Raw genomic sequence first — 14,427 nt, 5'->3', positions numbered from 1 at the left:
TGAGCGGGCCTTCCATGGTCTCCTGTATTTTGATGCGCCTATTATGCTCCCGTATAATCAGTATCGACATTGGAATGAGCGAGTCTCTTCCTTGGTCTCTCCTCTACACTACTTAGATGCCTATGTCCAGGCCTGAAATTTGCAACCCTGCCCTAGACTTCAAAATTTTCAAAATTGAAGGCCCAAGTGCTATCTTGGCCTTCATTTGAAGCCCACTATTAAGGAAAATTTGCTTATATGGCCTTTATTTGCAAGCTTCTTTTTAGTGGTAGCCTTCATCTCATCTGAAGGCTAAAATGGCTTTGATGCCCATTGCAACCTTCAAGTTTCAAGCCTACCTATGTCTGTAGTGATTTGTAAGTAATTGTATAAAAAATTGTGTCCAACTACAACTTCAGATTTATTACGATGTCAACTTTTTGGAAATGATATAAATAGAGGCATGATAATAATTAGTCTTTGATGGTACAATAACCATCGGTCATTTATATACTGGTGGTAATCGAGGAATTAGTATAATTTATACTAATGGAAGATGCCTACAATATAGATATTATAATGTTACACAAACATTTATATATGTAGTTGTATTAATATAATCTAAGCTAATGTAAAGTATTTATATATTCAGCCATTAGTGAAGCACTCTATGATGGTCAAGTGAGCAACCTCTTTTTTTAGAAGCGTGGGTGGGCGCACACGCTGGTTATGCACAAGAAATGCACCTGATGGTCCTTTTCAGCTGAATGTCATAAGAGGCATGGCTCTTTATGACCAGCTCTGCAAAGAGATCTTAGGGTTCATAGACTCATGTATAGGACTCTTATCTCGATAGCTAGTACAACCTATGATCAAGTGTATCACAACATGTGTCTTCACACTATGAGAGCTAGATTTGGTCATTGATAACCTTCCCTTGATCTATTCAAATAAAATTGTTTGAAATATAGCATATATTATCTTGTTTTCTATTTGAATCTTGTCTACTATTTTGAGTAATGTTGTGTAAAACTAAAATTACTCTATGGCCCAAGACTTGTTGTCTTCCTTGGAAGGATAAGCAATCCGAATTGCTTTTGAGCATCCATTGATATTTGTAATTATAGAAGTCTTTTTTAAAAACCTAGATGAGTATTTAGCAAGGCTAATTCATTTGAGTCTATATATTCCTCGTAGAAAGTTTGTATTTATAGGACAATATCATCATTTTTAGCTTTTTGGATCCTAGGATTGAGAATTTTCCCTGGTCGTGCAATAATCTTTTTGAGGAAATAAATCTCTTCTTATTAAGTGATTATTGCCAAAGTATTGACTTAAGAAAAGTCTTTTATTTCAAAAAAATCATGAGGTGCAGGCGCATCAAGTTCATAATGTTGTACGCAAAATAGAACCGTTGGACTCTATCATGTTAAGGAAGTGCTCCATAAACCACAACTTGGACCCTTTTGAGGCAAAGGCAACAACCTTGGAGAGGTAGTGTTAAGTTGGACAGACTCTATGGATGAATATTTTGATATTGCGAGAATCAATGATAGGAGTAAGATGCCTTGTTCTAGATTGAAGATTACTGGTGTTACAACTATCTTGAATCCAACCATCTCACCTAGGAGCAGTTGAGATGGGAGGACATGAAGAACTACTTGCATCAGAGATTTTATCCCCCTAGATTTTAGGACGAAAAGTTGAATGAGTTCTTAAAGCTTTCCTAGATTGGCAAGCCTATCGAGGCATATCACCAGTTTTATGCGAGCTTTGTCAGATATGCCCTAGTGGATGATGAGTCTCTTCTTTGGTTTGTAATAAGATATGAAATGAGCCTACTTGGGACATGAAATTCTAGGAACTGGGTCTATAGTAGGGTTAGTGTCCATAACTATACTTTGTTTTCCTAATAATTATGGAGGACAAGAAGGTGGGAAAAGAAGAAGCTAATGGAAAGGTAAACATATAATCAAACCTATTCAAATAAGCATCCATCACTCACAAGCATGTAAGAATCCAATAATATGCACAAACCTATTCATCACAAGCATTCATCACAAGCATGTAAGAATCCAATAGCATGCAAGCAAGCAAGAGGTAAGGGAAGAAAGAGCTCACAAGAAAACTATTACAAGGGACTAATTGCCCATTGCTTATTGTAAAAAATGACTTATATACAAATGATTAGTTTTCATACTAGGCCGGCCAAACTTAAGAATGGTTTGGCCTCTATTACTAGTTTCAAGCAATTATGTATACTAAGTTCATAGACTTTTCCTATTTGACATTAAGCGCAAAGCAAAGCCGCTTTATGTATCCCAATGCCATCGTACAAGAGATAGCCTTAGAAATGGTTTGGCCTCTATTACTAGTCTTAAGCAACTATGTACTCTAAGCCCGTAAACTTTCCCTATTTGATATTAAGCGTAAGAGGAAAGCCACTTTATATGTTCCATCACCGTCTTACAAGAGATAGCATGTCCACACGGATAAGATGGCAAAGTGCCTTATGATAAGTCGAGTAGATGAAACCATATTAACCAACGGAATAGTTAATAGTGGCCATAGTTTAATTCCTAAGCCTGCCCAAAGGGTACCACAAGCTTCTCTCGTTGGTGATTGGGTGAGTGCCTTGCTAACTCACCTAGGCCCCAAGCCACTCCTCCTCCTTCCTTGCAGCCCCTCCACACCCTATACTCGATCCATTATCTGACATAGTGGAGATGATCATAGCCACCATGTTCTCTTTGCTTGTCCAAGCAGATGGGCATGCACATCACTCCTCATGCCTGAGGGACTCGAGCGAACGGAAGGACACGTGAGGGACTGGGGCAGAGGGTGGAGCAAGCCACAATGTTATATTGTGCAAGCCAGAAGACCTACGGCCTGGAGTCCACAAGACAGCCCAGGTAAACACACTAGGGTTGTATAATCGTCGAAATCTAGCCGGTCAGAAAATCAATGCAAAATATATGTAAGCTAGTGGAATGCAAAATATATGTAAGCTAGTGGAGACCCGCTGTGCTGTTGTATTGGAGCAACATGCTGTCTCTCCTTGTACATAGAGAGAGATTAGAGGAGATGCTAGAGAGAGAGAGAATGACACTTGGCAAGGGAAAACTGTGTAATATATAGGATAGATTATACATGGTTGTCAGAATAGAATAGAATAGAATAGGCAGAGCACATGCAAGTGATGATTGAGCCTGAGCGTAGACAAGGTGCGGGGAATACTCAGGAGGTCACCTTTGAAGAGAAAAATAGCCATAGTCAACAATCGGCATAGGAAGAAAGAGAGAATTTTAAAGGCTTACACTTTGGAAGACTTTGGAAAAAGCTTTATACCTTTTAATACCAAAATCCATACAAAATATGATTGATTTTTTTAAAATAAATATAAAAAAAACTGAAATTACGACCAAGTAGTTGAACATCAATGATTGCTCATTGCAATCAACCAAAGCTTCTTCCTAAGAAGGACCTTATCAAATTCAAATGGACCATATTCGATCATCACACTAGAATGGAACGGATTGGAGTTCACCTAGAAAAGCCACGGTTGGAGTAACGACTCACAAAAGGGAAAGGGTGAATTTCAAGAGATAATCAACTTTTACCATTCTTTATCAAGCAACTTTTACCATTCTTTATCTTCCTCTGTTGTTGTCATGGTGGCAAACTTTTGCAACCACATGTTATATATTAGATACATTTTATACACAAAAAGGTGGTCATAATTTGGGGATTTTGCCCCGACTGAGGTAGTGTAGTGGTCAAGCTTGTGACTTGTAACCTCTAGGTTATGAGTTCAAGTCCCACTAGGCTCTCTCATATTATAAAGGGACACCTATGCTCGCTTGATGTGTTTGGTTGCTCGGGCTCTTGCCCCTTGAACACTCGAGTGACTCCTCCTCCTTGGGTGGTGGATCACCCGAGATAGGAGGATCCATACGAGACTCCTCCGCTGTTCCAGCGCTCGACTCATCGTGGTGGTCATGGGGGATGCCTAATTCGTGGCTCTTGCCCGATGGTACGTGGCCCTTGCCCGACCATGATAATTGGCTAATTGTTGGAAGGGGAAATCGGCTCCACCCACTTGAGTGGGCCCCGGGTGTGTACGAAGAAAAAAAAATTAAAAATTTGGAGATTTTGGAGCTATGGTCTAACCTTTACACACACAAACCAAAGGAATATTCATCATCATCGAGCTTGACCTAGAAAGTTCTCTAAGCACTTTCTTCCTTTGTCTTCTATGGCACTTAATGATTTGCCTGACTCTTTGATTACAAGATTTAAAGTGACCTGACAAGGTTTGTGAAAGGATGCAAACTCAAGATAGCCGGACTTCTTGTCAACAGCACAATTATCAACCAATTCATAAGAATTGGATATATTTTGCGACACAAACAAACACGGGGCAACCTCATCCCTTTTGTTTTCAAAGATACTTTTGATTTTTCTTGTATTCTATAGAACTAATTACAATTGCACTAGTAGTAGGTGATCAATCATATGAAACCATCATGGTAATCACTAGTGTAACTAACATGAACTGAAAGTGTTTACAGGACAAAGTTCTTGTCTTGAAGCTGGAATTTCATAAGTTTTTGGCTTATACTTGAATTGGTCTATTATTGAAAATTTGTCCCCCTACTTGTGTTGGTTTTAGAAAGCATACTTAGTCTTTCATGAAGTGTAGCCGATCCCTGCACGGAATCAAACATCTCCAAATTTATAGCTGATGACCAAGAGTATTTCTATCCTTTCCTTGTATTATTCATTAATGATTTTGTATTCTTGTAAATCTCATCTAGATACAGGACAATAAAACCCTAGACTTATCGGTTAGTTGAGGACTTCAACTAAGTTGAAGATGACAAATAATTTGACCAAACTACGTTGAAGATGACAAATAATTTGACCCAATGGTTATCTAGACAAATGATTGTATATCCTTCATTGTGTATCCTTTGTAGAGTTTGCTTTATGAGATAGTTATAAGTTGATGAACGTTACCTAAAGAAGAATTAGATTCTCTAGCATTGTTAGAGATTTGATGATCTAGAGCATGATTATTTAAATCATCGTAGTCTAGTTAGATTCTAAGTTTAACAACACTGTCAAGAGAATATTGCTACATTTCATAGTGACCTTGACTTTAGAGTTTCTTGACCTAGATGGAGGTAATTTATGATCTCCAGTAAATAAAAGTTTTATTGCAGGATTTGGAGTGATATCATCCACACCCTCATGACCAAAACTAGAGATCTTCAAGGCCAATTTACAAGAGTAGGACCATGACATCTTTTTCACTGCCACTCATGGGGGACCTTGTTGGAAGCAAAATACACCTAATTGATTGAGATATTCCCCTTGTTTGGTTTGAAATCTCCCTTTTATATATTCTTTTCATACCTAATAGAAGTCTCTTTTTCGGGAAAAAAAGTTTTATTGTTGTAAAGGTAGTCATTGCCTAGTATATGATAATAGTATGCATGATTTTATTTTGAAATATGTATCTGGACTCAACTAAGTAGATGGACATTAGAGATCTTGGACCAGAGAGCTTCTTGGACTGGGAAGGACGTAAGTTCTATTGTTGAGTCTAATTTAATTTTTTGTGTCATCAAGTATACTTGTCTCTTGGGAGGTGTGATGCACTTGTCTCTAGGAGATATGGTGCTCCAAGAATAAGATTTGCTTTAGGAGCTTATAGGGAGTAGATTTTGTCCATTTGAAGATCAAGTGTAAATGCAATATTCATTTAGTAGCTCAAACCAATAATTGATCTAATAGTTTTTGGGAAAGACCCGATCTTATTGTTGATGAGTGTAATTAGAAGAAATTGTTCTCATGGGATGGCTATTCTTCTTGTATAGGATTTTCCTTTCTACCTGGAAGGAAGGAAGCTCAAACTTTGGCATACTCCAATTGGGGAGGTTGATGTATTAGTCAATGATTCACCAGCTCTTACCACCACGAGTCTTTGGAAGATAGATGGGTTGCTCTCCCCTCCTGTGCATGCTGCTGGCCCTTGAATTATCATGGGAGTACTATAGGTTGTCGGGCTACTACATTGTTGCTCTCAGTGGACTTAGGTGGTGGCACCTCTTGTGCTCAATGTTGGAGTTACTTTTGTTCATAGTATATGCTGTAATCTCGATTTAGCAATCTACTACCCATCTACGTTCACTTGGTAAAGAATGCTAGTCCGTGGCCTTAGGTGAGGGACATCATCTGCTGCGATATGTGGTGCTATTTGTAAAATGCCTATGCATATTGCCTCTAGCAATTATTTGACTAGTACACTTATCACTTTTCCCCAAAAACTAAACCTTTGTACTAGTTGTTCCTCATATTGAAATGTAAATACATGCTCATACAGCCTTAGAAAGGCTTCTCATTTTTCTTATAATCTCTCCCTCACCTCCTCTATGATTTCTCCTTGATTGACTCCAACTCCTTATGACCACCTGATCAACCATTGATTCTCTCTCAAGACATATAAATCAGCCAGTGAGAAGGGTTGTCCTTGTCAAGCTTACATCATTGATGACATCTGACTGCTGACTAGCACTGTGACGGTTAATTAGCACTGTCAGTGCTAACTAGCCGTGCAGTAATTCATCAGATTCACTATTAGTCTATGCTAGCCCTTTATCATATTCATGCATTAAATGTGCATTTCCTGGAAATGTAACACAAACACCGCCACCCCTTGGGCTAATTAAATTATCACAGATGAAAAAACAATTCACTCTGTCTCGTTTATTGGTGTCAGCATGACACCCAGCTACTGAAGACATAGACTGGGCCATGAACAAGAAAACCATCGTACCCCCAACACCTGGGCAGACTCCAACAGCCAACCAAAAACAACGGTCTCCCGATTGGAGCTATTGTGTACCACAAGAAGAGGGAGGGAAACTGCAAACACATCTGAACAGATCACTGAGTGAATGCTTCACCTGCACCCTGTGGGATCACCACAAAAAAGAGCAGAGAGATGCCACACACATGACATGTCTCACTTAACTGTCTAAGATATCCTGTAGCAGCATTGCTTATGCGTTGCTCTGCATGAAAGTCCTCGTGTGGAGTGCTGGACTTATTTCCACCTCCATGTGAGGTTCTTGTTACTGGAAGATAAAGACTTTTCTTCCATACCACCCCACCAGCTTGCTTATGCGTTGCTCTGCATGAAAGTCCTCGTGTGGAGTGCTGGACTTATTTCTACCTCCATGTGAGGTTCTTGTTACTGGAAGATAAAGACTTTTCTTCCATACCACCCCACCAGCTTGCTACAAGCAACAAACTCACACTTTAAAAAGGTTAACACTCACTTTCGTCCTCCCACACCTCATTTCTCTCTCTCTCTCTCTCTCTCTCTCCATATCATTCTGGCACCAAGATTTTATGAATTTCATGGAACAATGGGTTCTGCAGTTGTACTCCTATCACCAATGGTCCCCACATGCACACACTTTTCTTCCTTGAAAATAAGTGAGCTGTTTGCTTCTCTGAGATCAGTTCTTCACTCCTCCATGTTTGATGCAAGTGCCATAACTTAATAATTAAGGCACAGGTAGTAATAACTGATTTCTCACTGTGCCTGCACGACACATCTTTCTTTGCATCATCGGCAATGTATTTGACACCCAAAGCAAATCTTCATACCCATCCTACAACTTAGGGGCTGCGAGAGATCTTTAAGCTTTGCATTCATGTTTTTTGCTTTGGGGACGTCTTTATCCCCAGCCAAAAAAGAATGCTGCACAACTTTGCTGGCACCCGTCTACCAGTTATGTCCTGGCTTCTTCCATGCTTGTTTTTCTACTCTCATTGACTCAACTTTGCTGGCACACGTCTACCAGTTATGTCCTGGCTTCTTCCATGCTTGTTTTTCTACTCTCATTGACTCAACCTTGTTCGCCTCCTGCATGGCAGCATCTGCATAGATGTTAGACATACATACATAAGCTGCTGTGTCCTTTTCATTCAATCGCACTGCATGTTCAAAAATATGTCTTCCAAGCTCCACATTGCCCCACTTTCGACAAGCCCCCAACACAGTATGCCACAAAGAAATATCAGGGTGCAATGGCATTTTCTTAATCATTTCTACTGCCTTGTCGATAAGGCCTGCCCGGCTAAGGAGATCTGCCATGCGAGTGTAATGCTCAAGTGTTGGGATGAAACCATAGTCTTTGATCATGGCCTCAAAGTACCTTTGGCCCTTATCCACTAAACCTGCATGACTGCATGCAATAAGAACACTAACAAAAGTGACCAAATCTGGCTTTACACCTTCTCCTAACATTTTATCATAGATATGAAAAACATTTTCGCTCTCTCCAAGCTGGGCATATCCTGCAATTAGTGCATTCCAGGAGACCACATCTCGAATTGGAAGCTTATCAAACACTTCTTGTGCTTCTCCAAGCGAGCCACATTTAGCATACATATCCACCGTCATGTTGCCGACATGGATGTCTCTTTCCAACCCTTTTCTAGAAATCTCGGCATGTATTTTTTGTCCCTTGACTGTGGCTCCTATGCTGCCACAAGCCTTCAAGCTGCATACAAGTGTGACAGCATCTGGAGTGATGCCTTCACATTCCATCTGTTCAAAGCAGTAGAGTGCCTCCTCACCACGGCCATGTTCGGCATAGCCTATGATTAGTGCTGTCCATAATACCACGCCTCGAACCGGAAGCTTGTCAAACACTTTTTGTGCTTCTGCAAGCAAGCCACATTTAACATACATATCGACCAAGATGTTGCCAACAAGGAGCTCTCTTTCTAGCCCTTTTTTGGCAAGCTCAGCATGTATTTCTCGGCCCTTGTATGTGGCTCCTGTGCTGCCACAAGCTTTCAAGCTGCAAACAAATGTGACAGCATCCGGAGAGATGCCATCATCTTGCATCTGTTCAAAACAATTAAGTGCTTGCCCACCATGTCCGTGTTCCACATATCCAGCAATAAGTGCAGTCCACGAGACCACATTACGAGCTGGAAGCTTGTCAAACACTTGTGCTGCTGTTACAAATGAGCCACATTTAGCATACATATCGACCAGTGTGTTGCCAACAAGGAGCTCCCTTTCCAGCCCTTTCCTAGCAATCTCAGCATGTACTTCTCTGAGCATGTCTGTGGCTCCTAAGATGCCACAAGCTTTCAAGATGCAAACAAGTGTGAAAGCATTCGGGGAGATGCCCTCATGTTGCATCTGTTTGATACAGTTGAGTACTTCCTCACCATGTTCGTGTTCCGCATATCCTGCAATTAGTGCCGTCCATGAGACAACATCTCGAACTGGAAGTTTGTCAAACACTTCCTGTGCTGTTGCAAGCTCGCCACATTTAACATACATATTGACCAGTGTGTTGCCAACAAAGAGCTCTCTTTCAAACCCTTTTTGAGAAATCTCAGCATGTATTTCTTGGCCCTTGAGTATGGCTCTTATGCTGCCACAAGCTGTCAAGGTACACACAAGTGTGACTGCATCTTGAGGGACACCTTCATGTTGCATCTGTTCAAAACAGTGTAGTGCCTTCTCACCACACCCATGTTCGGCATATCCTGCAATTAGTGCATTCCATGAGACCAAGTCTCGAACAGGGAGCTTATCAAACATGTCCTGTGCTTTTGCGAGTAAGCCACATTTGGCATACATATGCACCAAGGTGCTGCCAACAAAAATATTTCTTTGAAGCAACCCCTTTCTGACAATCTCCGTGTGTAACTTGCAGCCTCTCTCCAAATCTTTTATAGTCGTGCAAGCCTTCAATAAGGAAACAAAAGCATGCGCACTAGGACGTAGACAATCCTCCTCCTGCATTTTATGGTACAGGCTGAGAGCATGTCGTGACTCCCCATGTTTAACATAACCAATGATGAGTGAATTCCACGAACACTCATCCCGATAAAGAAGCCTGTCAAAAACCTGCTGGGCATTGTACATGCTTCCAACGTCCACCAACACTGAGACGAGCAGGTTCCCAAGTGAAGCATGGCTTTCCAGCCCACTTTGGCGCATGTAGGCATGCAAACGCATCGCCTGTGCCAGGTTCCTGTCCTTTCTGCACTTGTGCAAGATGCATGCGAAGTCCTCCACCGACGGCATGCCTTCTCCCAAAAAAGCCAGTAAGCACGCCCATCACTCCATTGCACCCCAACTTGGATTGCCATAGCCACTCCTCTTCTCAGCAGACGCGAACCCAGAGAGCGGGGGAATTCTCTCTCTTTGCGACGAGGCTTTGGCATGCCTTCTCCCAAAAAAGCCAGTAAGCACGCCCATCACTCCATCGCACCCCAACTTGGATTGCCATAGCCACTCCTCTTCTCAGCAGACGCGAACCCAGAGAGCGGGGGAATTCTCGCTCTTTGCGACGAGGCTTTACTTTGCTCTTTCGACTGGCCCACCACGACCACAGAGTCCCTCAGAATAATACTCCCCTCAAAGAACGGCTTTTGCTTTTGAGCAAGAAGCCATCTGGATTCTGCGGGCACCGGCCGGCTAATAAGTCTTAACTTCTGTCGGACGGGCAAATCGCGCCCACATCTTTGCATACATTATTATTGCATATATATATATATATATATATATATATATATTATTTATATAGATTTATTATATATATATATATATATATATATATATATATATATTCAGGCAAAAAGGTAAACTCGCATTAATTAATGCCCTACAAAAAGGACATTAGTTAACAAATGCAAAGCCCAACCACCACCCCCCCAAGGTACCTTCCAAGTGGCCTTCATCTCTTTCTGTAATCTCTCTCCACACGGGTTCAAACTTCAAACTCGCCTTCTCTCGGAGTCTCCACCTTCTTCCTCATCCTTCCATCATCATACTCATTTGGCATTGCTTCCATCATCATTCTCCTTCCCCCTTCCACATGGCCTCCATCTCTCTGTATTCTCTCTCCCACCACACGAGCTCAAACTCGCCCTCTCTCGAAGTCTCCACCTGCTGCGCCCCTTGACCACCTCCTCCTCACATTCCATTGAAGATCTCCCCTTGCCTTATCAATCGCTCGCGAACACAGCCACTTGCAATACCATTGAAGAGAGATGATCTCTTTGATTGTGTGTGTGTGTGTGTGTGTGAGAGAGAGAGAGAGAGAGAGAGAGAGAGAGAGAGAGAGAGAGACTGCACATCACCCAGAGAGAGAGTCGATGTGACGAGACGAATCTAGAAAGCTCTAGATTTTTCCATTCGCATTTACCACCTTAATTAATCACGCTCTCCCAGCTTCAATTTTTTTGTTCTAAGGTTCTGTTGAAATTTGAGCATAATGATGAGCTATGGTGGATCAAACACTAGAATCAACATAATTAACAAAGTTATTAGCAAATGATTAAGACGTAATTAGTGAATAATTAGCAAATAGATTAATGTAGGCATGGATACTCAAAAACCAGCAAATTCTCATTAAGACTATGCCTCAATTTATAGAGTTTACATCAAGCATCAAATCCCATTGATTTCTCCATGATTCACTCCCAGAATATCTCCACCTCTTGCCTGATTCTCTCCACCTCTTCTCTTTTTCCTGAATATCTCCCAGAATAACTCCACACTCCTAAATTCTCTCATGCTACCCTTTATTCTCTCCCAGTAGATTCTTCTCACCTTTTCACAGGTTCTTTCACATTTACACATCCTCTATCCAAGAGCTTGTTCCCACACACACCCTATTCACTTGTATTTTCAAAGTGAATACTCCTAGTACACCTAGACCCTATACCAAGTTTGCCTCCTCCCCTTACTTGGTTTCCGCGACCAGTGTCTACTCCTCCCCTCAAGTTATCTCAGCACACCTGGACCCTGTATCAAGTTTCTTTCTTACTTGACAGTCCGCGACCAGTGCCTCAAGTCCCTAAACTCCATAGTCCTTGACACTCTCTCTCTCTATGTGTCCAAGGCTACTATAAGTGCCCGCGACCTTGACTAAAGTGCTCACACATACATCTACCACGTGGCCTACATCATCGGTGGCCCAGAGGGTTTTGCTTTATTGGGGCAGGTTACATTGGGTTGTGGGTTCTCTCTCTCTCTCTCTCAGAGATTTTCACATGGCTCCTCACTCTTTGGAGCCTCACATCTTCTCTTGTCTTCAGTCTTCTTCTCGTGGCAGCATCTCTCCACGCGTCCGTCTCTTCTTTCAGTCTTCTTGGGGCAGCTTCTCTTCTTGTGGCAGTTTCTCTTCTCGTGTCCATGTCTTGCTTCAGCTTTTCTTCTTGGTGTGGATCCTCTTCTTGGGAAGAGATATTCTTCTTCTTTCATGGCTGGGGCCATGAGCTCGTCCGTCAGGTCATTTTGCTCCATGTGAGCAACATGTTTCAATGTTTTGCTCACAGTTCCTTTGGGCTTTTTATGTTTATTTTGTATCATTATGCAATGCAAACCCAAATTTATGCGGGAGGTCTTACCTCTTGCCTTATTCTGGACAAGGGCAGTGTCTGTTCCCATTTTTACACTGATGCAATGTGCCCAATACATAATGCGTATAGCATTCATTCTTATGCACATTCCCAAATGCAACTCTGGCTATGAATAATCTTGAATTTGAGTGAGATTTACAGGCATTAACCAAGGGTTAAATGCAAAATGATGATTATCACAATTTTATCAGCACAATTTTCCCAGAAATTACATTAAATCAAGGGTAACCAATTTGTACGGGATGGTTGCAGTATCAAACCAACTCCGAATTGCAATCTGAAGCTTTAGGGATCTGTATCAGATACCTAATGGTTAATTTGAACCCTCAATTGCACCAAAATACAGTGATTAGCCACTGATTAGCAAATTAATGCTCTGTTTTGTGTGCAAAAAACAGAGTATGCGGGGAGTCCAGATCTGGTGCCTTCCACTTCAAATGAGCTCAAATGCTTTCAAAGGCATCAATAGCAATGAGTCTAGTAGAGGATTAAGCCAAGAAACACAAGATTTGACCAAATATTGAAAGCTTAATCTCTGTTTTACCAAAGTCACCTGCAGATTTGATGAAGAGCTTGGATCTCACTGTAGGCTTGATGAAACTCAATTCTGTCTTCACCAGCTTGTAGAGCATGCTTGATTACCCCTTGGGCTAAGAGGAATTAGAAGGATTTGACTTGATGAAGTAGCAATGGCAAAAATTCCTCAGAAAAACGGCGCCCTTCAATCTGCAAAAATCTGCAGTTCTGCGCTGAATTGGCCCACAAGATTTAAGGTGTGTGTAGCCCTATGAGTCTACTATAAGTACTTGAAAGGGCGTAGCCTAATGTTATGTGTGCAAGGAGAATGGAGTCCTCCACTGGCTGGGGGTGAAGGGGGAAGTGGAAAACTCACTAAAAAATTGATTTTTTTGCTAATTATCTACTAATCCTCATTAATTAACTAATGGGCTCATAATCCTAATTGATTCTAGGCATGGCTCTGATACCATGTTAAAATTTGAGCATAATGATAAGCTATGGTGGATCAAACACTAGAATCAACATAATTAACAAAGTGATTAGCAAATGATTAAGACGTAATTAGTGAATAATTAGCAAATAGATTAAGACATAATTAGTGAATAATTAGCAAATAGATTAATGTAGGCATGGATACTCAAAAACCAGCAAATTCTCATTAAGACTATGCCTCAATTTATAGAGTTTACATCAAGCATCAAATCCCATTGATTTCTCCATGATTTACTCCCAGAATATCTCCACCTCTTGCCTGATCTCTCCACCTCTTCTCTTTTCCCTGAATATCTCCCAGAATAACTCCACACTCCTAAATTCTCTCATGCTACCCTTTATTCTCTCCCAGTAGATTCTTCTCACCTTTTCACAGGTTCTTTCACATTTACACATCCTCTTTTACAGCCTCTATCCAAGAGCTTGTTCCCACACACACCCTATTCACTTGTATTTTCAACAGGTTCACACTCTGTTTGACTAATTAATTAATAAAAAAACTATTGGGCACCCATATTTGGTGAGTGAGCTTGTGTTTTCTTTCATGTGTGCATGGTCTCATGCTTTTTGCTTCAATAATGGACCTTAGAGTGCTTCAAGCAAATTACCATCTTTTTAGAATCTCAATTTCCTAGTATTGTTTAATTTAAGTCTTACAACTTTCAAGAGGGTGCTCATGTGGGTTATTGGTTGGGGTCGTTTTAGGGTGGCCATTGATAGGCTAACTGACCACTCGGTGGGGGTCATTTTTGGGGTGGCCATTGACAGGTCAACTCACCACTCAATGGTCTTATGTGGATCTTGGGTGCCGTTCAAGCTTGACATGCTTGGGCTTTCTTGAGTGAAAGATCGAGATCTGATACAACATGATGTAATAAGGACTAGCAATCACATGCTTTTGGTGTTTGTAATAGTGTTGTGTGACCCAAATCACAATTGATCAAAAGACTTAGAAGCTACACACAA

General features: G+C 41.1%; 1 protein-coding gene across 1 annotated transcript; it reads right to left on the bottom strand.

The window, feature by feature from the left end:
- Nucleotides 1-7,849: 7,849 nt before the first annotated feature.
- On the bottom strand, nt 7,850-10,108 carry LOC147612838 (pentatricopeptide repeat-containing protein DOT4, chloroplastic-like). Its single transcript, XM_086783573.1, has 3 exons — nt 8,756-10,108; nt 8,445-8,605; nt 7,850-8,240 (listed from the first exon to the last, which is right to left on the bottom strand). The coding sequence occupies exons 1-3, from the start codon at nt 10,106-10,108 to the stop codon at nt 7,850-7,852; spliced, it is 1,905 nt and encodes a 634-aa protein (XP_086639699.1).
- Nucleotides 10,109-14,427: the final 4,319 nt, after the last annotated feature.

This window comes from Cibotium barometz, chromosome 45 (genome assembly GCF_041138505.1).
Source record: "Cibotium barometz isolate CiBa-2024 chromosome 45, ASM4113850v1, whole genome shotgun sequence".
Taxonomy (NCBI): Eukaryota; Viridiplantae; Streptophyta; class Polypodiopsida; order Cyatheales; family Cibotiaceae; genus Cibotium; species Cibotium barometz.
Note: the sequence above shows the minus strand (reverse complement) of the source record. Positions and strands in the feature narration are given on the sequence as shown.